The sequence below is a fragment of the Pogona vitticeps genome, chromosome 15 (genome assembly GCF_051106095.1).
Source record: "Pogona vitticeps strain Pit_001003342236 chromosome 15, PviZW2.1, whole genome shotgun sequence".
NCBI lineage: Eukaryota > Metazoa > Chordata > Lepidosauria > Squamata > Agamidae > Pogona > Pogona vitticeps.
The window spans coordinates 1,170,210-1,195,952 of NC_135797.1; the positions used below are offsets into that span (position 1 = coordinate 1,170,210).

General features: G+C 48.2%; 3 protein-coding genes across 5 annotated transcripts in view; 2 read left to right on the forward strand and 1 right to left on the reverse strand.

The window, feature by feature from the left end:
* LOC110081456 (putative PIP5K1A and PSMD4-like protein) overlaps positions 1-835 on the reverse strand; it is a 39,953-nt gene extending 39,118 nt beyond the window's left edge. Inside the window, exon 1 of the mRNA XM_078382213.1 lies at positions 369-835. Coding sequence (XP_078238339.1) covers positions 369-429 — 61 coding nt within the window. The 5' untranslated portion in view covers positions 430-835. The remainder of the gene's footprint in view (positions 1-368) is intronic.
* A 2,422-nt stretch (positions 836-3,257) lies between these two features.
* VPS72 (vacuolar protein sorting 72 homolog) lies at positions 3,258-8,032 on the forward strand. 2 transcript variants are annotated; one of them, XM_020798204.3, is made up of 6 exons: positions 3,258-3,458; positions 3,894-4,046; positions 4,204-4,315; positions 4,655-4,837; positions 5,372-5,516; positions 6,391-8,032. In XM_020798204.3, exons 1-6 carry the CDS (start codon positions 3,318-3,320, stop codon positions 6,785-6,787), a joined length of 1,131 nt encoding a protein of 376 aa, XP_020653863.3. In that variant the 5' UTR covers positions 3,258-3,317; the 3' UTR covers positions 6,788-8,032. The 2 variants fall into 2 exon arrangements, with proteins under 2 accessions (XP_020653863.3, XP_020653862.3); XM_020798203.3 differs by lacking the exon at positions 3,258-3,458 and adding an exon at positions 3,626-3,771.
* Positions 6,803-24,312, forward strand: TMOD4 (tropomodulin 4). Of its 2 annotated transcripts, XM_078382189.1 has the most exons (11): positions 7,346-8,131; positions 10,029-10,206; positions 12,168-12,315; positions 12,743-12,899; positions 17,144-17,266; positions 19,793-19,882; positions 20,560-20,690; positions 21,236-21,343; positions 21,947-22,090; positions 22,617-22,761; positions 23,880-24,312. In XM_078382189.1, the coding sequence occupies exons 3-11, from the start codon at positions 12,190-12,192 to the stop codon at positions 23,900-23,902; spliced, it is 1,047 nt and encodes a 348-aa protein (XP_078238315.1). In that variant the 5' UTR covers positions 7,346-8,131; positions 10,029-10,206; positions 12,168-12,189; the 3' UTR covers positions 23,903-24,312. The 2 variants fall into 2 exon arrangements, with proteins under 2 accessions (XP_072839970.2, XP_078238315.1); XM_072983869.2 differs by lacking the exon at positions 10,029-10,206 and having other exon boundaries at positions 6,803-8,131.
* The last annotated feature ends 1,431 nt before the right edge of the window (positions 24,313-25,743 follow it).

Consider the following 25,743-nt stretch of genomic DNA (forward strand, 5'->3'; position numbering starts at 1 on the left):
TGGAGGGGGTCCCATTTGTTTGCTTATTCAACCGTGTGTGTGTGTGGAGGGGGGCACCTCCCCTTCCCCTCGGACGGGCTCCCTCACACCCTCCACCCAGGAAGGAAGGGAAGGGGCAAACAACCCCCCTCCTCAGATCTCCTCAAGGGAGGGGTCGCGGGGGAGAGAGATGGGGGGTGTCCCAAAGACGCCTCAACCGCCCCCCCGAGTCAGAAAGAGGCCATGGAAACCAACCCCCCGCCCCTCTCCGGACATGCCCACCCCCTCCCTGTGGGGGGGACCAATTCCCCTCCCCCAACACATGGGGGGCTTTAACCCCCACCCGGGGAGAAAAAGGGGGGAACGACGTCCACCATCCGCCTCCTCACCTGTGGCGCCGCCGCCGCCGCTGCTGCTGCTCCCCCCAGATTCGGGTCCGGCCGACGCCATCTTAGGGCTTCCCTCCACCTCTTTCTTGCTTAATTTTATTCTCAGTTTCGGCCTCCTTCCCTTTCTCTCCCCTTCGGTACAACCTGTCTCTTCTCTCTTCCTCCGTCCCGCTTCTTCTTCTTTCCCCCCCCCCCCCGGACTCCCTTCTTGGTCTCGCCCGCCTCGCTTCAAGACGCGGCCGCGGGCCGCACCACCCCCGCGCTCGGAGGGGTGCCACGCCTCCTTCTTCCGCTGCTTCCCACCCCTTTCGCGCACCCGCTGACTCTCGTGGGCCCGCCCAAACGACTTCGGGACGAACCACTTTGGCGCGGCCGGAGGGGGGGTTGGAGCGAAAGAGGGGAAAATAAGAAAAGAGCGCCACCGCCTTGTTTATAACGGAATGCTGCGAGCCCCGGAAAGTGCGGGGGGAAGCCGAGAATAATAGTGCGCATGCGCTATAAGGAAAGCCGACCGTAGAGCGATCTCTGGTAAACCGCCATTGATCGTGTTCGAAGTGGGCGTGGCTCTTCTCGCTTTCACAAAGAGCGCCCCCTCGCTCGGGATTCGACTTGGTGTTGCCATAGCAATAAAAGCATCCCGAACCAGGGCACAACCTGCGCTGCCAGTGGCGTTGCCATGGCGACGGAGCCTTCTTCCCTTCCTTTCTTCCTACTTCACCTTGTGATGCACTCATACCTCATCAGCACTCTATTACTATGACGTCATAGTAAGCAAGTTGGAGACAAGCCTTCTTGGCAGCCTAGTGTGCAATTAATATATGATGTTACACCCTAATAACCGTTTTGGTTTTACTGTAATTAAACATTTAACACAGGCCTTTAGTCACTATTGTAAGGCTACACTCCTGGGTTAATCCGCAATGGATTAGAAGATCCTTCTTCAAAGCCCTGTTACACTAGGCAACCTAAGGAGGAGGGGTGTCTTTTGACTACTCGTTAGATTAAAATACCTTGCAGGGTTATTGTGCAGACAAAACTGAGATGAATGCTCAGGAATTAATTAAGCAAAATCAGGACTAGCCAGGCTGGCACACACCCACACACATAACCATACTGAGGTGAAACCTTATTAGGCCCCAAAAATATATCAAAAAGTATGCATACTTTTGTAATATTAATCTTAAAAGCTTGCACATTTTTATCTCTAGATTAGTTACATTTTAAAGAAAATTATTGTACTACCATTTTATATACACAAGAGGCTCAAGACATTTTGACCCCAACTGTTGTGGAACTCAAAGTCAGGATTCTGTTTTCCCATTCAAAATTCTATTATTTTCTTGCCAATGATATCAAGATACATTCCAATTGAGTAAGATCACATTTAAATTACAGTGGCAACATTAACTTGATTAACTGGTTAATCTACTAAACATTCCAACTAAAAACAGTCACTTCCGTAACTAGGAAGTTAAGCAGTAGGTAAGGTAAAAGGTAAGGGTTCCCCTTGACATTTAGTCCAGTTGTGTCTGACTCTAGGGCGCGGTGCTCATCCCCGTCTCCAAGCCGTAGAGCCAGCGTTTGTCTGTAGACAGTTTTCCATGGTCACATGGGTAGCGTGACTAGACATGGAATGTCTTTACCTTCCCACCATCTGGTCCCTATTTATCTACTCGCATTTGCATGCTTTCGAATGGCTAGGCTGGCAGGAGCAAGGACAAGCAATGGAAGCTCACTCTATTGTGTGGATGCGATCTTACGACGGCTGGTCTTCTGACCTTACAACACAGAAGCTTCTGCGGTTTAACCCGCAGCACCACCACATCCCCAAGCAGTAGGTAGGTACCTTTTTAATACAAATTCCCAGAAAGGACCTACCTGGCAGATGCTACTGGAGAGGAAATATTAAGGTCTTTTATTATCTCAAAGAGTAATTTCTCTTTTAATATAATCTTGGAAGAGGCTTCCATCATTAACAAATATTCAGTTTGAATTTCCCCTATTATTATTCTGTTCACACACACATGTCTGAAGACATGCCCAATTAATGTCAAACTTTGAATGAAAAAGAATGGAAGGAGTCTGCTTGACATTTAGATTATCTAACCCCTTCCTTTGCCTTCCTGTTTGAGCTCAGACAGTTCAGCAAGGGCAGATGAGAAACCAAGAATTTATATCTGGGCAATATCGGGGGTGGGGTGGGGATGTTCTGCAGCAGATTTAACATCTCTCTGAAAATCAGATTATTATGGCTAACTTCTTTTCCGTTTTAGGAGCAGCACCAGATGGCAAAACCAGTCCTTACAATATCAGCAGAGGCACTACGCCTCCTTTACCACTGCAGAAGGATCTGGTGTCCATCTATTTGTGAGGATTACCATTTAAAATAAACTGCAGATTATCTAAATATCATCCCTTCTGTTGCTATCCAGAGAATCATTTCACTGTGTGTTACTGCAACAACAAGACCACAGACTTTGATGAGAATCAGCCAGTATTGTTTTATGTGTTAAGTATTAACATTATTCACCATAAATCAGTGTCATGTACATTTTGGCAACACACAGATCTAACATCTATAGAGGAGTTGGCTAGATTCTGGTGGGAGATAAAGCACAGGACATCTGTATAAAACCTCCATGTTGAGAAACAACCTATTTCTGAATAGACTAGCATCCACAAACGGGGCCAATCCGTGCAGTGGCCCCCTGAACCACCTTGGCTGGCCGCTGCTGGAATCGATTATCTCGGTGTTTGATTTATTCCCTCCCACTCGTTGCATCGGCGCTCAGCCACTCGAGCCTAACTCTTTGCTCGGTGCTCGATAGTTCTGGCCCGGCCCCTCCCCCTCCCAAGAGATCCCAATCTGACAACGTTGCTTCCGCCCAGGACGCGCAGCCGCGAGCTGAGCGCATCGATCGCCGCTGCTCTTCCCACAGAGAAACAAAAATGGCGTCGGCGTCGTTGGCTTCGGCAAGCTTGGCCGGAGGCCGAGCGCCCCGGCGCACGGCAGGGAACCGGCTCTCGGGGCTGCTCGAGGCGGAAGAGGAAGACGAGTTTTACCAGACGACATACGGGGGTTTTACGGAGGTAGGAGCGGAGGCGGGACTGACCGACCGACCGACCGACCGCCGTGGTGATGGGAGGGGGCGGGGCTTCGCTGTCCCTGCCAAGGTAGAGCGTGCAGGTGATTGGCTCAGAAGCAAGCGAGGGGGCGGGCTTTGCAGCCTGTTGGGGTTCCTACCAGATTTCATGGCTCCCCTCAAATGGCTGGACTACAACTCCAATTAGTCTTAGCCAGTGTGGCCTCAAGTTTGCAGAGGATTATGGTGTTTGTAGTCCCAAGTTCTCTCTAGATATGTGACACCAGAAGTCCAGTTTCCATGCATGGCTGGGAATGAGGGTAGTTGTGAACCCACCTTTTCCCCATAACTTGGTTCTCTCCAGATGAGTTGGGTCATCATCCCCCGGACCCTTTTTTGGACTCCCATTCCTACCTGACGTGTTTCTTTTGCCATTTCGTAGGAATCGGGTGATGACGAGTATAAAGGTGACCAGTCGGACAGTGATGACGAAGTGGATTCGGACTTTGATATTGACGAAGGAGATGAGCCTAGCAGTGATCAGGATGATGATGAGCCCAAGAGGAAAAGAAGGGTTGTCACTAAGGCCTACAAAGTAAATAAGAGGACTGGCAACCTTTCGCCTCTCTGTCTTGAACTTGTTTGTATCTTGAAACTATTTTTGTTGTGTGTCTGTATGATAACTTATGGTCTGTTTTAGAACCCCTCTCTGTTCTTTTCTTTCCCGGCTTCTTTGTTTGAATCTTCTGTAGGAGCCCATCAAAAGCCTGAGGCCCAGGAAAGCAGATGCTCCCACCAGCAGTTCCCAGAAAGTCCGAGAAGAAAGATCAGCCCCCGTCGAGCCCCTGGATGGCGCAGTAGACAGTAGGTCTCAGTCGGGGGGGGGGCTTGTGAATAAAATTCTGCCATTGTCTTTAAGGCCTGGTGTTAAGATTGGGGAACTTTCAGAGAAGCTTTCAGAGAAGCTGTTGAAGATCACATTCTAGTAATGGCAGAGGCCAAAGTCAACAACATGAGATCAAAACTACTAGCATATTTTCACTTATACCTCATCCTTCCAGTTGCTAAACATGCCAGCCTTTAAGAAGGGGGGGGCAAGCAAACCAGGCCTATGACCCCCCTTACTTGGTAAACCAGACAGATGTGTTCATGGGCATACACAGTTTTGTGCTTCTCACTCTTCACCTATGTGTCCCTTTCCAGGTCGAAAGCACATGCGCCAGTCGACAACTGAGCACACCCGCCAGACCTTTCTGCGCCTTCAGGAGCGGCAGGTTCAGTCGAAACGCAAGAAGGGGGCGGGTCCAAGCTACGACAGGCCACTGACCCAAGAAGAACTGTTGAAAGAGGCCAAGATAACAGAGGAGCTTAACTTGCGCTCCCTGGGTGAGTTAGGATATGCAGCCTCACAAAGATGTCGAGGAAAGAGACCAAGAGCATGTGGATTTAAGGGTTTTTTAATTGTTAATGAGTTTAATATGTAAATAGCTTGATTGATTAAAAAGCTGGTTAATAATGAGCTTAACAAATCTCTAACCTTTGCAGGCTTTTGTTTGGTGAAATTTTACGTCATGAATTTGACGGTGTATTATAAATTTCATGTCACCAGTTTTCAGATTTTGTTTTGGCAATAATGTTTTGGCTTTGGGTGTTTTATTGATGATTGAGGGCCATCTGGCAAAAGAGATTGCCATTTGACATACGGGTTGACTAATGCAATTAAAAAAGTCAATGTGTCCTCAGGTTGGTGTTTCATGGCTAGAAGCTGGGGAAGGCTGCTAACCTCCTTACGTGTCCTCCTCAGTTCTGGGATGCTTCTTCTAGACAAAATGTTATTGTAGAGCAGAAATTCCAGAGCCTCTTTACAGGGCATTAAGTCAAGAATCATGTGCTATTGTGATCCTCCTTTCTTTCCCACAGAGACCTACGAGCGCTTAGAAGCAGACAAGAAGAGGCAGGTGCAAAAGAAGCGCAAGTGTGTGGGTCCCACCCTCCGCTACTACTCAGGAACCATGCCTCTCCTCTCTGATCTGGGCTACAAGGAGGAGAATGTGGATGTGGAGGGGTATGTGCCCTCTGCTTTGGAAGGGGGTGGGAGGAGATAAAGAACAGAACTGCAACGTTTACTAAGCCGTGGCATTTCTTCATGAGTGGCTTGGCTTTCCACGTATGACTACATGTTGCTGGTGTCATGTTGTCAGCCTCGGGGTGGATAAAGTGTGGCTTTAAGGCTGTCTGTTCCCTGTCCCCACCCCGCAACTCCACTGCCGGAAAAAAAGCACAGAAGGAATGTGTTAACCTTTTTAAAGGGTTGCAGGTCATCCCTGTGCCAGTTCACATACACACAGATGCAAACACGGAACAACGCCATTTTTTCTCCACCTTCTGTCAAGTAGGAAACAATAGGGAGCCATTTTTCCTCATAGTTTTGCTCTGTGTTACAGAATACCTGTTTTCTGGGGTTTTTTGGGGGTGTGGATACAATTGGGAAGGTCCTGTTCTGTTCGCATTTTGCTTGTGAGCTTCCAGCAGGCATCTGATTGTCCACTCAGGGAAACAGGAAGGTAGAGGGTTTGGGGTAGATCCAGCAATTCTTGTTTTAATGTATTATTATCTCTTTGATGTGTGAGTTCTTATTGTTAAACAGCAGACTTTTACTGCAGAGAGGAAAGCATAGATTCAGAGTCTGTCAACTTAATCTGATGCATGTTTACTCAAAAATAGGTTCTGTGTAGTTCATATTGTCTTCCATGGAAGCACACCTAGAATTTCAGGCTCTGTCTCCTAAGCATGAGGCTTCCCAAGTTCCTAGTCCTCATATTTTTTTCCATGGGTATCAAATACTGCTATGAGATGTACAATTGTCATAAGAGAGCAGTTTCAGACATGGTTATGTTCCTTTTTCATCTTTCCCTTCTGTTTCCTTGCCCTCCTCTCAGTTTGGACCAGGAAATGCAGCCGCCCGCTGCCCCGGAGGCTCCGGCCACCTCTTCTACCCCTGCTGCAAAATGCTCTCGTACATTTGTCACCTTCAGTGATGACGAGACCTTCGAGCGCTTCTTCCCAAAATCTCGGGCCCCCAAGCTCCCTGTGAAGGAGATCTGCCCCGTCACCCACAAAGCAGCCATCTACCGAGACCCTATCACTGATATCCCCTACTCTAATATCCGGGCCTTCAAGATCATCCGAGAGGCTTACAAGAAGTACATCACAGCCCACGGCCTGCCCAACGCTGCTGCCTCAGCTGCTCTCGCGGCTGGCTCACCCGTGGCCGATTCCAATGTCCGAGCAACCAGGCAGAAGATCATCATCAAGCAAAGCGTCCCCACCGCATGAACCACAGACTGACTCCCTCCTGCTGCTCTTGATGTCTTCTCCGTTTCTACACAATAGCTCCTTTTCTCTGAGTATTACAAGTATCAAAAAATAAATAAATGCCGTTTCAAACAAGCTATTGAGGGGCAGAAAGTGACTTGATATGAAATCAGTGCAAGTGTTTCTGGATTCATATTTGGGACCAACCTTGGCTCATTGGTACCATCAGCAGCTCATCCTTGGCGTGGGGGGGCATAATTTCTGCTGCTGAAATTCAAGGATGGCCATCTGGATTTCTTTTCAGACCTCAGCTCCCATCGGCCCTAGCCAGCAGAGGCAATGGTGAGGAATGTCTGCGGTTGCCATCCTTCCGTGGCTGGAGGAACACACCTTGCCCACCCTTCCAAGCGCGTATGAACAGAATCCATCCTTTGGATCTGCAAAATTTTGGATCCTTTGCATTTGCCTTTCCAGACACCTTTTTAAATAAATTTAGATGCATGTTCTGCCAGGCATTTTGACTTCATGGTGGAAAAGGTTGATAACATTGTTTTTGGGATCCCACTCTTTTTTTAAAAAAAAAAAACCTTTTAAAAATAACTTTTTCAAGTTCCGGGTTTGAAACCCTTTGGGTTGGGCTGTACATCTGCCTTGCCCTTCTCTCTGACCTACCTAAGAGGGTTGTTGTGAACTTCAAGTGTGGCCAAAGACAGTCATGGAAATGTACAGCAGAGGTTAATACAAATAACAAAAATGATCATCCACTCACTGTAGGAAGAGTAAATTTTGTATGTTTGTGTCTTATCTGTGGAATATTGGACTATTCCATGCATTTGAAGAAGTGAGTTGGAAATCTATTAAATCTCACACTAATGCCAACCTGTTAGACTTAAAGGAGTGACAAGACAAGTTTGGAGGGAATTTTTTCTTCTTATATCTGTGTGAATAGAATGTTGGGCTTGGGAATCCATCTCCTGCTTCTCTGGATTCAAGAACTGCATTTAGAGGGATGCTTGGATGGTGTTTTTGTTTTGTTTTGTCTTCTTTTTTTGCTATTAAAGCTCATCCTCTGCGTTGGCAGTTCTCGGCAATGGCCACTGGAGGTCTGACGGTACCAGAGGAGGTCTGTGCTGCAGAATGATTGATAACGGAGGCTGTATATGTGATCTCCCTCTTTCGCTCGCTCTTTCGCTCGCCTCCTCCCACCCCACCCGTCTGTGCCTGCCTGGCCGGGAAGCTAAAATAATAAAATGCTGATCTCACACACTCCTCCGGCTGCCTGCCTCACTGCCGTAGCCCTGCCTGCTCTGTTCACACACCGCTGGGGTCTAAAAAAAAAGGCAGAGGCCGACAGAAGCAGCAAAGGTAAGACCCAAAAAATCCTTTGCCCTTCATGGCTTTTGTTTCCAGCTTATGGATATTGTGAGTTGTCTGAGGGTATTTTGTGGTAAGCAGGCTGAGATGGAATGATTGGGGCTCTTGTGGGTCTGGATTAAATCCCTCTTTGGTGGAAAACATTTGTGAAGGTAAGAGGACAGCAGCTAGAGAGAGGGAGAGCTGGATAGATCTGCAGCTATAGAAAGTGGTAGAGTCCTGACTGGGAGCAAGGATTGTACCATTTCTTTAAGCTCCTTTGGGAGTTCCTCCCACATCAAATAAAGAATGCTCCCCTGAACATTAATTTGTGAAACCAGACCTTCCTTAAGAGATAAGCTGGTTTTCTTCTTGAAAGGATTAGATGTTGCTTGTTTTGAGAACACAACATCCACCAAGAGGATTTAATCGGACTCCCTGGGTGTAGAAATGAAGGGACGGTTTAGCTATGGCAGGACTACCCCACCTTATTCTGCCACACGTACAGAGCAGAACACAAGCTGTAGGAGGAATGGTGGCCACGGCGGGAGTACAGGGTTAGGTTCATCCAGTGATCCGTTTGGTTGGGTTTTGATTTTTAAGCAAAGATTTGGGAAAGTGGAGCAAGTAATTCACTTGAAGTTATTTTACGGGCGATGGTCTGTGCCAGAAGTGGAAACCAACCAACTCCCCCCCCCCCAGCTATCGGGAGACTACAACGGTCTCAAGAGTCCTGTACCGTGAGTTGTGCTATCTGTGGCTTTTTTGGACACAAAACCCAAAATACCTGAAAGGGAAAAAGATTTCCAACCCGTGTTTTACGCTTACCTGGCAAGAACATTTCCAGATGAAAATTGAGAGTAGCGTGAAAATAATCCAGCCCTGGCCAGTGTGCTGACAGTCTTAATTACAGTATAGTCCTTGAGGGGTTGTTCAGCATTCATTGATGGCTGACAAGTACATCCAAACATAGATAAGCAGATTAACACTTGCGTTGGAGGAGAAACATCTTTGTCTTTGAACACAGCAAACGGAAGAGTTTAGATGGTCATCTGGGTAGGCACTGGGTGTGGGCTTGGAACTGGAAGGGTAGAAGCTACCATTTTTATTTTTTAAATGGAGCTTAGCATAACAGAAAATGAGCGATAAACGTGGCACAGATGTACTGTACAATGAAGATGATGTTTGGAGTTCTGAGAGTGGCTACCGGGGGGGAAAAGGGGGGGTTATATTCTTTAGCTCTGAAACATCTTGTCAGTGCCAGAATTAAGCCGACAACTCTGTGAGACAAAGATCCACTCGCTCGTGGAGTTTCACCTGCATCATGTTTTCCTCTTGAGGAGATGGGGAGAGGCTTGGGGCTTTTGACGGCCTCTGAACAGTGAAGAGTTGGAAACCTTTACGGCAAACCGCCCTGCGGCCAGTCACTAGATTCCGATCAGCCTTCTACCCACCACGGTGGCTGTAATGTGTCACAGAGGGTGGTTCTCCTTTTTATGACGGCATCCGTGCAGGTGCCAGATGAGCCACGGGGACCTGGCAGAACCACGGAACAAGGGCGCGCTCTGCCACAAGGTGTTTACAGGGAACGTGTGGGCAGTGAGGGGGGGGCAAAGGTGTGCCATCTCTGGAGCCCCTGGAGGGAAGCAGGGCATTGAGCCGCGCAAACGATGCCGACTAGATGTCGGCCCTTAGCTCTGGGGCCTGAGGATGATGTGGGTTGCGTTCAGCAAATTTTAAAACCAGTTGCTAGCGGAGGCCATCTTCCTGTTTAATGGCCCAAGGTAATTACCAGATAGGGAGGAGTATTTCTGGGGAACCTGCCATCAGAGCACATGCACACCGAGGAAGGAAGTGCTTTTATTTTTATTTTTTTATTTTTTTTATTTTTTACAACAATGACACCCAGGTTTTCCCAGTCAGGGTAAATCCTACCTCTGATTTTTAACACCCCACGTCCGCACCCCCACTGCATCCCCGTGGCAGAAGAAGCTGCCCTTGTTGGATATCCACCTGCTAGGCATGGTTGAATTTGGTGTGAGAGGTAACGCTTCACCTGCTGGACATCCACTTGCTTAGCAAATCAGGTCAGTTTCCTAAGACTTCATCAGGACTCGGGAAATGGAGCAAATTAAAGGATACTGATCCAAGCTTCACCTTTCTTTTTGCTTCTGTCAACATGTGGGGCAGGGTACTTGTTGAAAACTTGTGGGGGGAGAGAGAGAGAGATCCATTCTTATGTCAGGCAGAAATGAAGCCCATAAAGCTTTTCCCATGGCAGTTTAATTTCTACTTATTCACAAAAAGGAGGGGGAGATGCAGATCAGCCATTTGCCTCTACCTTAGCTCCCTTGGGCATCACAAATAAACACATTTGCTTTCATCCGTCTTGGGGGAGACTCTGCCCTGTTATCTCCGTTGGTGCAGCCCTGTGTTTTGCACTAAAGGGTGAAAGCAGACAAGAACTCTTTCATCTGTGCGAGAGAAAGAGAGAGAGAGAGAATTCCACTCGCAGCAAAACAGGAGGGCCCTTACGAAAACCACTTAGGCGGATTTAGCCGCCTTCTTTCTTCTTCCCCATCTGGCCTGCTTCACAAGGTCGATGTAGTAATATGGAGGGTGAGATGGGGTGTTGTCTTCAGATAAATTCGAACAAGCAGCTGGGGGTGGGGGAGAACAATATCAAAACAGCCCATCAAACTGGGTTAATTTGCTCAGACCATTTATGTGCTAAAAAAAAAAAAGAACAACATTGTGCGGCGCAGCCCTTCTCACGAGATCCAGGCTTGACCAAAAGGACAGGAAAAGTCCGGGCGCCACCATTGCTCTGCCTGAGGGGCTAGCTTTCTGTCTGCACAGAGCCTTCAGGTTTGGGAAGGATAGCCGCTGTGTTTGGCGTTTGCTCCGTTTCCAGTCCGGACTGGTAGAGAAGCGCAGAGGGCTGCACTCTGCACTCCGTGTTATCCTGAAAATATTCCTTTGAGGCACCAAGCTTAATAATGAGCTTTAAAAGGGAGGAAGGAGGGCTCATCAGCTGTTTGGGGAAACTCATTCAACACCCTCTTGCCTCCCGGACAAGCCGCTCGCGGGCTGCCCTTTTGGCGGGCCTGGAGAACGAAGAGAAGCTGAAGAGGCCGTTTTTCAGGCCCGTCCGAGGGAGCCACTCGCTCAGCAAAAGCAACCCGAGTCTGTGCTTAGCATCAGCAGAAACTTGGGAGACTCAGTCGGTCTGGATGATTCAGCTGAGTCCGTACACGCCGTTTAAAATCTGACATGAATTTTTAACGTGCCCACCCACACTTCCAAACACCTTTATATAAAATGGCCAGGAGCCTTTTTGGGTGGGGATGATGGGAAGTGTAGTCTAGCACATCTGGAGGAGACTTTAAGAGGCAAGCTGTTTGAAAATGTGCCTCTCCCTAAGCATATTAATTATATATAAATAATTCTGGAAGCAGGGCACCTTCTCTGGGGAACAGTTTTCCCTCTGATGTCAAAGATGGTCTAACTATTGCTGTTGTTTTTAGACCTCACTTATTTCTCTCCAAGCCATTCTGGTTTAGTTGGGCATTACCATCTATTTTATAGGTGATGTAAATGTTTGTGTCTCAAGCTTATGTGTGTATCCAACTTGGTAATCCCCAAGTATAAATGGTTTATACATATATAAAAATAAAGGAATCCATTTAGTACAGTACTTTTAAAAAACGAGGGTGGCATAATCTAAAAGCCCATGTATTTGTTTGCCTGACAAACTCTATGTGTCTCATATGCCAAGAAGATGTAGATTCAGCCACTTAACAAAGTTACTATTGCACTGAATTAATAACAAATACTTTAAGGGATATCCAATTATAGTGACAAGAATTCGGAATTTCTACAAGGTAGAATTTGCAGAGAACCAAGAAGCAGGGAGGTCCATGGTTGGTTCTCCAGGAAAGCCCCAGGTTGTTGCATCCAGGTTTTATCCTGGAGCTTTTAATACTTTAATTCCAAACTTTAATTACTCATTTGGCTGTTTCTGTTTCCTCTTCCCATGTGTCTTCAGTATCCTACCCATTGCACCAACCATGACGACCTCGTATCGGCAAGAACTGGAGAAATATCGAGATATTGATGAAGATAAGATCCTGAGGGAGCTGTCCGCAGAGGAACTGGCACAACTTGATCTGGAGCTGCAGGAAATGGATCCAGAAGTAAGCCTGAGAGAGAGAGAGAGTTCAGGGCCGGAAGTGGAGGGAGGAGAGAGAATGAAATTGCAATCCGCAGAGCGAGTGCCGCCCTTGCAAAGCACCCTGCGACAAATGATTAGACTTCTATTAGCCAGAAGCCCTAAATCTGGAGAAGAATCTCAACTTTTGGCATTCCGATGAGGACTACCGGCTCCCCTCACAAAGATCTTAAAACACAGACAAAGTCTTGCATGTGAGAGGCGCAGTCCTCTGAGTCTAGATAAACTTGGAGTCAAGTATTGCTTAGGGAAAGTTCTAATTTTTTGATTTGGAAACAAGCTGACGGAAACCCCCTCTTCTGAAACAGGCAGGAACCTGTATTGGGAGAGATGAAACTTCACCAGGACCGTATTGTGACCCCCTTCTCCCGATTTCCTGTTCTGCTTCCTAGAATATAATGCTTCCGGCTGGGCTCCGGCAGAGAGATCAGACAAAGAAGAGCCCGACGGGGCCACTGGATCGAGACGCCCTGATGCAGCACCTGGAGAAGCAGGCGCTGGAGGTGAAGGAGAGGGAGGACCTGGTGCCCTTCACTGGGGAGAAGAAAGGTACGTGAGAGGAGGCATCGTGGACCTGGTGCCTCCCTTCAAGTAACATGCCGTACCGGGATTAATGAGGTGGGGTGATGCCCAATTGGGAAGACGATGATTTGTCATCAGCCCTAGAAACCATAGTTTGGTCAGCATGCAAGCCATGATTTGCTGGATCTGCAAATCTTTTTTTTTTTTGGGGGGGGGTGTCAGTTTTTCATTTTGCCAAAAATGGCTAGCTGTGATCTATCAGTTGATACACCCTGGGTTATGACTGGGCCACATCTGTAAACCATATGTGCTTGTCCCAAGTACGGCGGTGTTTGAATTGATAAACGGTCCTTTATAATATATAATTACCCAGCTACTAGGATCAGTTTTAACTATCATATAGCATTGTTGTCACAATTTCCACATAAACTGTTGTGCTTCCAAATTTATAAAGCCACACCTGCCAGTTGCCAAGGGGGCAAGGCTTCCTGGAGGCATGTGCAGAGGGGATCTTCCAGAATCACACACGAATGTGCTGCCGTTTGGATCCAGGGCGCCACTTGTGTGGGAAATTGCTCTTTGGTGTCGCCAGAGGCCCACATCGCATGGAGGCCTGGTCTCGGGATGGGGTCGAGAGTAAGGGTTATATTTAGCTTGGCCTGGAGCATGGTGAGAATTCGAAATAGCCTGGTGTGTAGCTCAGATGTCCTGACCCCATGGAGGTTCCTCGTAATTCCTCCTAGTGAGTGTTCCCGGCATCTCTTCGAATCCTCGTTCATCTCTCACTGGCACCCCGAAAAAAAATCTTATTTAGGGTCCGATCTGAGGTGAACTGACTTCAAAGTAAGACTCACTGGTTTGGGGAGACTTATTTCTGTGCCCATGGCTGCAAATCCACAGGATTTCATTTCTTTCCCCTTCACCGTGACGAGCAGAGGATTTCAAGGGCACCCTTAAAGTGGAAGATACGAGTTTGAGGAACTTGCCTTTCGTTTCGTTTCACGCACATTTAAGAGAGACGAGTTTGGAGTGGAGCGGCTGAAGGTGCCGCCTTGTCTTTGTTTCCTCGGGCCGCCTAATGTCTTAGGCCACCTTTCAGGAGCAGGGCCTGCCGAAGTGCCACCACCGCTTCCTCCCCAGCTCGGAGGTCCAGCCATAGCATGGAAAGCTTCATTCAGTGCCTTTGGCATTTCTGTGTTTCATCCTTCCTCCGAGGAGCTCTGAGTGGGCTTTCCTTCACGCTACTTCCCACAATAACCCTGCGAGGTAGGTCAAGTATTGGGATCAGTTGTCCTGGGCATCAGATCGGGAGAGCGCTCCCTGCACTCAAAAGTTGGACCGGTTCATCCAGGGCTCTCCCACGGATTCCACGGCTGCCACGCTCGCCGAGGGAGAGAGAACCTGGGGCCCTCTGGACGGACTCCCATCTCGCCCCGCGGGCTGCGGTGGCGCAGGCGGGTGGGACTTAGACTCCGGCAGCATCTGGAGCCAGCGGCGGAGACGGAGGGCTTCGATTTCACCGGAGTGGCAAATCCTGAACATGACAGGGGGGCTATCCAAGGTGCTGAACCTCTTTGCAGGGAGGGAACTTTTTCCAGAAGAAGAACGTGGGGAGTTCGTGGGGCCCCGAAGGCATTTTCTCGGCCGGGGTAGAGGGTGGACAGCTCAGCCGGGCCCCCCTCCTCTGAGTTTCCAAGGCCAAAGATGGATCCTTATGGAAAGGATGAGGTCATGAAATGAACCCTTCAGCCACTGTTGTCAAATGGTTTCTGTGTGTGAGAGACCAAGGGATAGGGCAGAGACTCTGGGATAGACTTGAAGGCCAATAGGTGGATTCCAGCAGCTCTGCAGCATACAAGGAAATGAGAAAGACGAGAATGCTTCTGAGCATATCAAAATGTTCCCTCCTGAAACCATCATGAGAAGGCACCCCAAAATGTCAAATGGCCGGCTTGGCACCTTCCCATGCCAGGAGAGCTGGGTCCAAAGGTGGAGACCTGAAAAATGGGACCCCAAATCTGAGTCTGACATTCAAAGCCTTAGACCTGAAAACTCATTAGAGCCGCTGTCGCCAGAGACGTGATGTAGACACACTTTCATGCCTGAGAAATCAGGCCTGAGTTTAGCCCTGGGTGACCAATCTCTAAACAAAGCAGCAAATTTGCAAACCATGGTGTGTGTGTGTGACAATCACAACTTTTCAGTGGTTAAGGAATTTCCTCTTTTAACGACGGGCTCTCTGCCCCGTCAGAATGTGGCCCTCGGAATGGGCTTGTTCACAGCCTAAGGAAATGAAAACATCCAAACTGAACTTTACTGGAGCAGCGGCCAGTCAAGGATGCCAAGCGGCCGTGATAAGAAGCAACAGGTGGACGCCACCAACAGATGGAAAGATGATTGGGGGGGGGGGTGCTGTCTCAGGTTTGCCCTTATTACTCTTCCTCTCTTGCTCAACATTTCCCACGCTAATTTACTTTTCTCTACACAAGAATGAAGGAAAGATCCCAGGGCTGCAGCATTTAAAAGATGATTTGCTCTTTTGCTCTCTCTCTCTCTCTCTGAGTTAATCAAGCAAGGTCATAGTAACCTTACGCCTTTTTCTTTCTTTTATTTTTAATTAGAAGACCAAAATATTGCTTACAAAATACGTAAAAGACGCAACATTTAAGGGATCCCACTTGATGTCATGGGTAAGAGTAGGATTTGCGAAATTCATTTTCTCATTTCCTCTGGGTTGTGAAATCCACTAGGTAACCTTGAGCCAGTTGCTCTGACCCAGGCCTACCTTGCAGGGTTGCTCTTAGGGGTAAACTAGGGAGAAGATTCATGTGTCCCACATGGAATTCACGGTAAGGAAAGTGAAATAAAAATGGTGCTAACGAATACATAAATAAATTAGTAAATATAACAAACATTGCAGGGTTTCTAAGCCTAGCATCAAATCGTCACATCATCGCCTCACTTCAATCTAATATATCACCTTCTCTTCCCACCCGTATTGAATTACCAGTCCTATTTTTACTCCCAATATTGGAAAAGCTTGTTTAAACCCATCTACATTTCTAAGCTTCCTTTCCTTCTGCCCTACTTTAGATCTCGCAGACTACAAGAGTTGTAAGCAGCTCACGACACCGAAAGTACATGGCCCCATATTTTAATCACTGTATCTTCTTCTTTATTCTTCCAGTACAGGGGGCAATAAAACATCGGAGTGATATTAATGAATCCTTAATTTCCTCCCTGTGGTCAAACTGACTGCTCAGAGGAAGGCCATTCTGAGGATACGACACATACGGGGGCCTTCTGGGCTGCATGAAATGGAGCCGCCTGTTTGGGAATCCCAGCTATGCTAATGTTGGATTTAAAGAGCAACAAACAAACAAACTGTTAAAGTTTCTAGACCTGCATGTGTTGGAAGAATCCAGAACTTGGATTTTTTTTAAAAAAAAAATAGTAATTCATTCCTGTTAGAACACTTGTCATTTTGTTTGTTTTTGTGGGAGAAAAGTAACTACAGTATTTGAATTTCTCCTTTCACTTCCTATTACGTTCCTCTGTGCCCCTCCCCCCCCCAGCCAACTTAGTTTTTGATGGGGAAAATCCTGTTAGGCTTCCTAGGGAAAAATTCCAGTTAAAATGCCTCCAAAAAGCCCTTTAAAAGTAACTTTGAAAAGCAGAAGAATATTACACTTTCTGTGTAATAAATGAACCAATTTAATCCCCACTTGACCTGTATCTTTCAGACAACTGACTTTTAGAAGGGAATTTCCCTGAAGCCCCAAATAGCATTCTGGGAGTTATCAAAAAAACAACAACAACAACCCAGAAAAAGAAAGGAAAGGAAAAGAAAAGAAAAGAAAAAGACAGCTTCTAAGTGCTACATCTGAAATGTGCTTTCCTCCTATCCTAGTTAACCCTGTCCCCCCCCTCAATAACTCTCCTATAGGGAAGCCATTTTACTTATACCTCTTTATTTCCCCATTCTGGAGAACCCACTAGAAAACTGTTCAGCGGGGTAGCAGTATTGGCCTGGCCTGCCTCGCAGGGTCGTTGTGAGGATAAAACAGGAAGACAACCCTGTGTAGGGCAGGATGGAAACCCGACCTCTACAGCCAGTGTCATTTCTCACGGGAAAAGGAAGGCAGACGGTTCCCTCCTGACAAACGACACTCGCAAGTGTGTATTTGGCTCCTCTTCCGGTTCTATTAACCTTCACGCTTTCCTCCCCGTCCCGACCTTCCCTCCTCGCCCTTCCCCACCCCCACCGGCAGGAAAACCCTTCATCCCGAAGAACCCCAAGAGGGAAATCCCCAAGGAAGAGCAGATCACGCTGGAGCCTGAACTGGAAGAGGCCTTGGCCAATGCCACCGACGCCGAAATGTGCGACATTGCAGGTAAAAAAATGAAAACAACAAGAAGAAGAAGGGAGGGTGGGATTCTGAGGGGGGAAAGGCGCAACAGGGGAGGAGAGGAAGCTGCCGGGCTTTGGGACTGGGGGAAAAGAGCAGGGTGCTTTTGAAGACAGGGGTGGGGGGAAAGGAGGTGTATCTCACGCAGGTGTCACCATGAGCTTGTGGAACTCTCTGCTCCAAGGTGCCCAGTGATGGCCAATGACCGTCGAGATGCCTCGGAGAGAGGGGGAGAGGGGGAGGTACTATCATCTTAGGGGAGCAGGTCAAACACTCACTAGGGGTCTGAATGCCAACCTGTGTGCTGAGAAACAACAACAGATACAGAGGCGCTTTAAAGGCTAATGTTTTGTTGGACATACTCATCCGAGGAAATGAAAACGTCTGCCAGGTAGATGTACTGCTTAAGGTGTCACAAGACTCTTTGCCGCAAGCGACTAATGCATCTACCCAGAAATGTTCCTTAGGGAAAACACCACAGGTCCCAAAATCCCCTGGCTAGCGCAGCTATAGCGCTGTTCCCTCCTCAGCGGTGTTCCCCTCCCATGGTTGCCCAGAGGATTATGGGAGGTGTAGTCCCAACCTGTGAGACTTAATTTTTTACAACCACTGAAGGCTGCCTGATTAACTTAACCACCACCACCACCACCACCACCCCGATGAGGCTGCTTTGCTGTATCCCTATGTGATTCCCCCGGCCACATTTCTCAGCTTCCTCTCTCAGGTGGAAGAGCCGCTTCAGAACAGCAAACCCCCCCCCCCTTTGCTTAGGACCACAACACAGAGGCAGAGAGAGAGGGTGACTTAAGATTCCCTCCCCGGCCGCCATGGTCCCGACACTCTCCCTGTCCTGGCTGTTAAAAAAAACTGGAAACATGACTTGTAGTTTTGCCTTGTCTCTCTTGCGTGCCTGCATGCACACCTGGCCTTCGTCCTACACCTTGGCCGTTGTCATCACCTAAGAGATTTTGAATTAAACCTTCCCTTTCAGGAGGAGTCTACCAGAGCTGGCAAAAACTATAGGCCACCCAGGCAAATTCCAGGTAGGCAGGTGAAGGGAGAGCCTTCCTCCCCATAGACACCAGCCTCCCCCGCCCCCCCCCCGGCCACCTCTACTACGTCAAGGGCGGGCGAGTGGCTGTGAGGGGAAAGGCCCTCGGTGTCACCTCCCCACCCATGCTCCATGTATTTTTATTGCCCTCCCAGCTCCCCAGCAGGTGTAAGCCGATAGCGCCAGAGAGAGGGGTGGAGGTTTCTGATTTTAGTCTCGGCTTGGCGCGCGGCCAGGCCTCCTTGCTGAGCTTTGAGAATCAGAGCTCGAGGGGGGCTTCAGGGGCCGGGAGCAGAAGCGCCGTCACTGCTGCTTCTCACACCCGCCACCCGTGGCAGAGATGGCCGAGAGCCAGCATTTGCAAAAGTGTCTCTCTCTCTCTCTCTCTCTCTCTCAATCTCTCTCTCTCTCTCTTTTGGAATGACAGCCGGGGAATTCTGGGAGTTTCATTTCAAAAGGTCACTTTCTCAACCTGTGTAGGAGAAGGGGGTCTCTTCTCCCTCCCCACCCACCCAACCATCAGATATGTTCCCAACGTGACTTGGGTTTCCAGTAAGGATTTGAAAATCAGGGTGAATCACTTGTTCAGCCTTCTTTAAACTAAATTATGTATGTTCTTTTGAAAATATAGAAACACACAAGTGCCTATACAGTATCCGGATAATAAATCAGGCAGAATGATATTTTATAAAATGCATACTTAGGTCCTGATGAGCAAGGAAATCAAAACACCAGTTGCAATTAATTTTGAATTTGCCAAACACCCCGAACAAGTATGATAGACAGTGAAGTACTAACCACGCAAGCTACAGAACCGAGTGCCAACAGGAAGGGATAACAGCGTACGGATATAACAAGAAATTATCTTGGTATAACCTTGAATCAAGGCAGGTATCTACATTTACGGTAATTGGCGTTGTTCAGCTTGTGTTCCTTACAGGGAGATTGTGGGCACATGATGTGGGCATGATCCATCTTTTGATATGGGGGGGGGAGAATTGCATGGACAGTCCACCCCCTCTCTCCAGGGCTACATCAAAATCCACGCTTGCAGCAAATGAGGTTCTCAGGGATTCCACTTTTGCCTTCTCTCCGAGATTATACTTTTCACAGGCAGGGATATGAACTTCTCATAGAGGAGCATGGTATCCAATCAATCTCCATCTGGGTCCTGAAGGGATCAAAACCCAGACAGAGGTATATCGCCACAAAGAGGGGAAAGGTTCTGGGTTTTTTTTTTTACTACAACCCCCAGAGTCCACAATGGCCAGGGATTCTTGGCATTGTAATCCACCAAAAAAGGGACCTTTGCCATTCCTGATCACCACAACAAGAGTATCCACAGCTCTGAACAAACTAACGTTTTGCTGGGATAACCAATTAAGGGTAGGGGGAGAGTACCAGAAAGCGGCGAGTAAACAAGATTAAAAGGGGCTGTTTTTTCTCCCGATGCTTTGCAGCCATCCTGGGCATGTACACCCTCATGAGCAACAAGCAGTATTACGACGCCATCTGCAGCGGCAACATCTCCAACACAGAAGGCATCAACAGTGAGTGGGCTGCAACCGGCACTGTCACGGCGAGGGAGGGATAGCTGGCTCAGTGGTTAAGGAGGGAGCCTGCTAAAGATGGGTGTCTCCCTCTGCCAGTTTTCTTCTCTATTCCATTTCCAGTTTTCTAAGTGTCACGATGTAAACTTATTTCCGTTTTCTTATTATTTCTCTCCCCAAAGAGGTCAGGCAGCATCCTGTCTATCCTGACTTTTGATTTCTTCTCTTTTCCTCCTATTGATTTCTTTTAGCATATCTTTGTTGCTCTCCCCCCCCATCCGAACATCTGTATTTGCCAGGTTTAGCACAACTCTGTGACAGATTGCAGAAGTTTTGCAGGTGAGGGCTTTTTCTCTCACTGCATCTCTAGACTGGGAAACAGCGTTTGCCTTCTGGGATTTCTGCCTGCCATGCAGCTTTCACAGAGGAGCAGAAGCTCAGCCAGGGAAATGCTGTTAACTCCTAAACTATTGTAGAGAATGACAATGATATAAATATGGTCCATCAGAGCCTGGATGGGAAAATTCCTTTCTGGACTACATGCTGGTCAACTGAATATAGGACACGTTGTCCCCAATTGTAGAAGCTGTAGTTCAAAAAAAGAGAGTAACGTTTCCAAACGATGCACGCTCTTCTTTTTCACATGTTCTGATGTGGTCTCTTTGTCCCTCACACAGGTGTGGTGAAACCAGATACGTACAAGCCTGTCCCGGACGAGCCTCCAAACCCCACCAATGTGGAAGAGACCTTAGCAAAAATCAAAAGTAATGACAAGGATCTGGAGGAGGTGAACCTTAACAACATTAAGGTCAGTGAGAAGCAAGGATGAGAAGACAACTCAGAGCCAATCTTTGTTTCAGAGATGATCAGTCATCAGAGCTGGTGTCCCATTCATTTTCCATGGACATCATTTAGATGGACTTCAGTGTCTGAGAAATCAGATCTAATATGACAAACACGCTTGGGTCGTGAAGACCAGTTAGAAAGGAAAGCAAACCATGAGAAAACCTTGTGCCATGACGTCAACAGAGAAACAGCTCCACCTTTCAACGGCACTTGGTCGGCCATGTCTATTTTGACCCCAAGATGGCATCTCCTGCAGGCCCATCACCTGAAAACAACCCTGGTAACTTGTTCTTGAAGGTTAACCATGACAGATGTGGTCAACCAGGCAAGAGTAATATACCGTACTGTATTGTTGCCAGGAAATATGGGTCTCACCCGCATGAGTGGCTTTCCCCCTTCACAGAGAAGTGTAGGTCCTGCAATGGAGGAAGAAGCTCAATTCAGTTTCTCTCTCTCTCTCTCTCTCTCTCTCTCTCTCTCTCTCTCTCTCTCAACTCCTTTTGGCAGGACATTCCCATTCAAACCCTGAAAGACATTTGTGAAGCCATGAAAACCAACACTCATGTGAAGAAGCTCAGTTTGGTGGCAACCCGAAGTAATGACCCCGTGGCCAGTGTAAGCTTTTGAACTTGCTCCCTTGAACATTTCCAAATCAGCAGGGCTCATGAAAGGTCCGTGTCTCAGCCTTGGGTCGCAGGTTGGTGGAGGGAGGCCTCAGGCTTGGAGAACACGGGTTTCATAAGGGAATGGATCGGGGCGCGATCTGTCTCTAGGAGGACATAGCAGATTAGCACTGACTCAGTTTGGAAGGCTTGGCCTGGGGTTCTGAGTCAGTCACAGGGTAAACGGAATCAAAACAGAAAGTTAACTTGCTGAGGGTCAAACTACACATTAAGGGGATTATGATTAAGCGGACTTTCCCTCTGACAACAGGATTTTCTCAGAGATGCATATCTCAGCCATCAGATTTGTCCATGAAGCCTGGATTTACTTTTTGAGTATCCCTCACAAAAACAAGCACACTAAATGCAAAATACGTGGGTGAAGGAAATCACATGCTACCACAGCAATCCTTCATCACTGGAGGGAGCACTTGTTGTGGCAAATGTGATATATGTCGTCTCTAGAGATCTACCTTTAGCATCTCTGAGGCCTTCCCAACAGACGGTGTCAAAGTTCCCCCTTGCAGTCGTTTCTGATCTGGGTCTTTCCCCTCAGGCGGTGGCTGAGATGCTGAAGGAAAACAAGACCCTCCAAAGCCTCAATATTGAATCCAACTTCATCACTAGTGCTGGGATGATGGAAGTGATCAAAGCCATGAAGCAGAACACCACCCTGTCTGAACTTAAGGTGGACAACCAGGTAGGCGTCTTCCCTTTTGGGTGGGCTCTTGAAGCCTGTGCTTCCTGTGTGGTCACCCCAGAGAGAAGCTTAAGAGAGCCGACCACTGGGGTCCTCGTCTAGCGTGGGCCCTAAACGACTTATATTGTAGACGTAGAGCAGGAAACCTTTGCACCCTGACACTTGGCAACTCGGCTTTTGTAAATCTAAGCGAGTGCGCGCGCACAGGAAACACCAAACGGACAGGCGACTTGATTATAAAGGCACAAGTAACTTATCCAATGCTACTTATTTTACTAGCGTGTAAAACGAAGCAGCTGTCATCACCTTTCTGCGCAGTGGCACCTTTTATTTTAGAAATTGCACAAAACCATGGTCTCAAAGTGCTCCAAATCTCCCCAAGACTGACCCTGCTTTCATAAATCTCCCCATCTCTCATAGCAGGGGAAAATATGTGGGTCGTTTCGTTGACTGCATGAGGAGGAATCTAGTCTGGTTTGCCATCTGTGCATGTAGCTACTGAGGAGGTCTCTTTTTCTCCTTGCAGTGTCAAAGGCTGGGGGACTCTGTAGAGATGGAGATGGCCGCCATTTTGGAGAACTGTCCCTCCATTATCCGATTCGGGTATCACTTCACACAGCAGGGACCAAGGGCCAGGGCGTCTATCGCCATCACGAAGAACAATGAATTACGTAAGTACCAGAGACCAAGGATGCCAAGCACCCATTCTAATATTTTTCATGGGGCTGGCAACCAATGGTGGTGGTCACGCTTATGGCCAGCCGTAACTGGGCAAAATGTGCTGGAAATGCCACAGCCTCCAGCTGTGGAAAGCAGCCTGAGGTGGTGATGGGCCCACCTAATATATGTTTGGTGCTGATGACTAAACAAATCCAAATGGCACATTTCTTCCCAGAAAAATAGAAACAAATATGAATATTTTAAGCTATGTTTGCCAGCATTTCATGGTAAGCAGGCCGTGGTGTCTCATATGGTCTTTACTGCACCCTGGCATTGCTCTGTCTAACCAAATATTGTCCACTATAATCAGCACTAAAGCTTGGGGGCGACTGGTTAGAAAACATATAGTTACCTGAAACCTATATATAATCTGTTGGATAATGAGTACTGTGAATCATAACTATAAGGTCACTTTTCAAGTAATATCTGTTACACCCAGTTACTTACCAAAGTTACTTTTTAAGGACAAAAAAGAGGCATTTTGAGACATTTTTATAGGACTTTTAAAATTTTTAAGAAATTCTTTGATCAGTGGAAAGTGCAGGTGTCCTTTTGTGTGAAAGCATAGACTGCAGCACCTTTAGAAAAATCTGCTTCCCCCCCCCTTCAGCCTTGCCTTTCCAAACAGTTGCCAAGGGTAATATTTGAAGTCCTTGGGGCCCTCAGTCAAATACTGAGGAGCAGCAGGGCCAGCCCGTGCATTAATCAGAGTGAATCAGCCGGCCTCATCCTGTAGGCGCACCTGGAAGGCAGTGCCAGCAGCCCCTCCACCCCCTACCCAGCCTATTCGGAACCTTCTACCTACTAAAAGCATGGGGGAATTATTATTTTTTCGGATGGTGGAGTTTGACAGCTCTTAAAATCTCATGGCCTGCAGGAGATTTCAAAGGTCACCCCATCGGCTACTAAACATGGAATGAAGAAGGGGTGACATTTTCTCCTTCACAACAGGCAGCAAAATATCTTGGGCTCCTCTGGAGTTTTCCACAATCATCTTAACACCTTCCCTCCTTTTCTTTCTCTCTCTCTCTCTCTCTCTCTCTCTCTTTCTTTCTTTCTTTCTTTGCAGGCCGCAAGCAGAAAAAAACATAATGATGCAGCCGATGACAGAACCCAGCGTGCCCTTAGCTTCCGACGTATCTACAATTTGTACCAGGAGCTCTGTTTGGCTACTAAAATCAGAGCTAGAATCACCCAGAAAATCAGATCCTTTTAACCATATACTGTATATGTGTTTCCGAACAAATTTTGGCCTTGCACTTCTCCTCTCCGAATGATATATCCGACTCTCTTTCTTGCAATCTCAGGTTCTTCCTTCCTCCACATCCAAGCATCTGGTCTTTTAATTACCTCTGTAAATAAGAAGAGATCTCGGAGGGAAACTGCCCGCAGCCCCAACGTGCCCTTGTTCTTTGCTCTGGACCAAAGGCAGTTGCAACCCCCGCTGTTTTTCCTAGAGGCACTACAAATAATTAAATTATTAGGCGCTTGTTTACTTGGAATGCAGATGCGTTATTTCTCAAATTCTTCGGGAAGCAATGCCATTTCAAAGAGAAGGTGGTCGTCTTTTCCAAGCATGCCTGGAAGGGCAGGGATCCCATATCTGCTGTTAATTATCTTTCCAAAAGGACTGGCTTCTCTGGCCTCTTGCCCTCCGGCAGGTGGCGTAACTTTCATTGAAGAGAGGGAACGAAAAGACTGGGCTGGGCGGGGTGTGTGTGTGTCACTGCCCATGTTGGTCAATGACTTCTTGTGGTTGCCATTTTGAATTCATCCAAGACCTTTCCCATGCTGATCCTGCTCGTTATCCCCACCTCGTTAGGCATGGCTTGAGACAGCGGCAACCAACCAACCAACCAACCAACCAACCAACCAACCAACACACACACACACACACACACACACACACACACACACACACAGAGAGATGGTTCCAAGAGCGGCCTTACGGGTCAATTCTGCAGGGACGAAATAGCTGCCGGGGTCGGCTTCGCCCAACAGACCAGGCCCTGGGCTCCAGTTACAAGCCCCCTGGCCCTGTTTAATTTATTAATTGAATAGTCCCAAGGTGGTTATTCCTTTCCAAGTTGCTTCACCAGAAGGCCTTTAAGAGCCCCCCGAGGGCATCGGCAAGATGGCTGCCATCTTGGGGGGGGGGCAAGCGGCCTTGCTGGTTCCCAACCAACCAACCTCCTGGAGCGTCCATGCGCCTGAGGGGAAACCGTGGGGCGTCACCCCAAATGAGAGAAGTGATCTTTCCGCTCAAGCAGTGCGCCCCTCTCACTGGCCACGAAGGGGGGGCGGGGGGGCTGCGAGATCAAGAGCCGGCTGTGGGCTTAACCTTTCCCACCTTCGCCTACCTCGCAGGGTGCCTGGGCGGAGGAGGAAGAAGAGGCTGGTGGGGGTGGGGGGTGGAAAGGGGCTCCCTGGTGGGAGAGAAACGCAGGCAAGGAACCAAAGACCAGAAGCAGCCACTGATGGGAAATGTCAAGACTAGGAGCCGGGTAAACCAACGGCTCAGAGAGAAATCTCAAAAGGAGCTGCCAGACGAGAGAATTATTCCAAGCAGGTGGAGCCCAGGGTACTTTTCCAAGGGGTGGCGGTGGAGGGAAGACTCCCCCCCCAAGTGATTTATTTATACCCCCCATGGGGATCAGCAGATGAAACGGAGACGGGGAGGCTCAAGTTGCAGGTGGCCTTGGCGCAGGTCCCATGAGGAGGAGGAGGAGGGGGTCCCAACCTTAAATACGGCTCTCCCTCCTCTTCTATCCTCCCCCCACCCTCCGCCCCGTGTCAATGAAGGTGGATGGTGCGTCAGAGGCGCCCCGTGTGAGCCACATCTCCCTGCGCGCGCCACACGGGTCGCAGGGTGGCGCCCAATGACGTGGCAGGTTGGTTCCCACCCACCCCCTCACCCCCCGGTCCGCCGGCTT

Coding starts and splice junctions, on each gene's coding strand:
- VPS72 (XM_020798204.3), top strand. CDS start 3,318: ATGGCGTCGGCGTCGTTGGCTTCGGCAAGCTTGGCCGGAGGCCGAGCG. Junction 3,459..3,893: donor CATACGGGGGTTTTACGGAG/GTAGGAGCGGAG, acceptor GCCATTTCGTAG/GAATCGGGTGATGACGAGTA. Junction 4,047..4,203: donor TTGTCACTAAGGCCTACAAA/GTAAATAAGAGG, acceptor AATCTTCTGTAG/GAGCCCATCAAAAGCCTGAG.
- TMOD4 (XM_072983869.2), top strand. CDS start 12,190: ATGACGACCTCGTATCGGCAAGAACTGGAGAAATATCGAGATATTGAT. Junction 21,344..21,946: donor GTAATGACCCCGTGGCCAGT/GTAAGCTTTTGA, acceptor CTTTCCCCTCAG/GCGGTGGCTGAGATGCTGAA. Junction 22,091..22,616: donor AACTTAAGGTGGACAACCAG/GTAGGCGTCTTC, acceptor TTCTCCTTGCAG/TGTCAAAGGCTGGGGGACTC.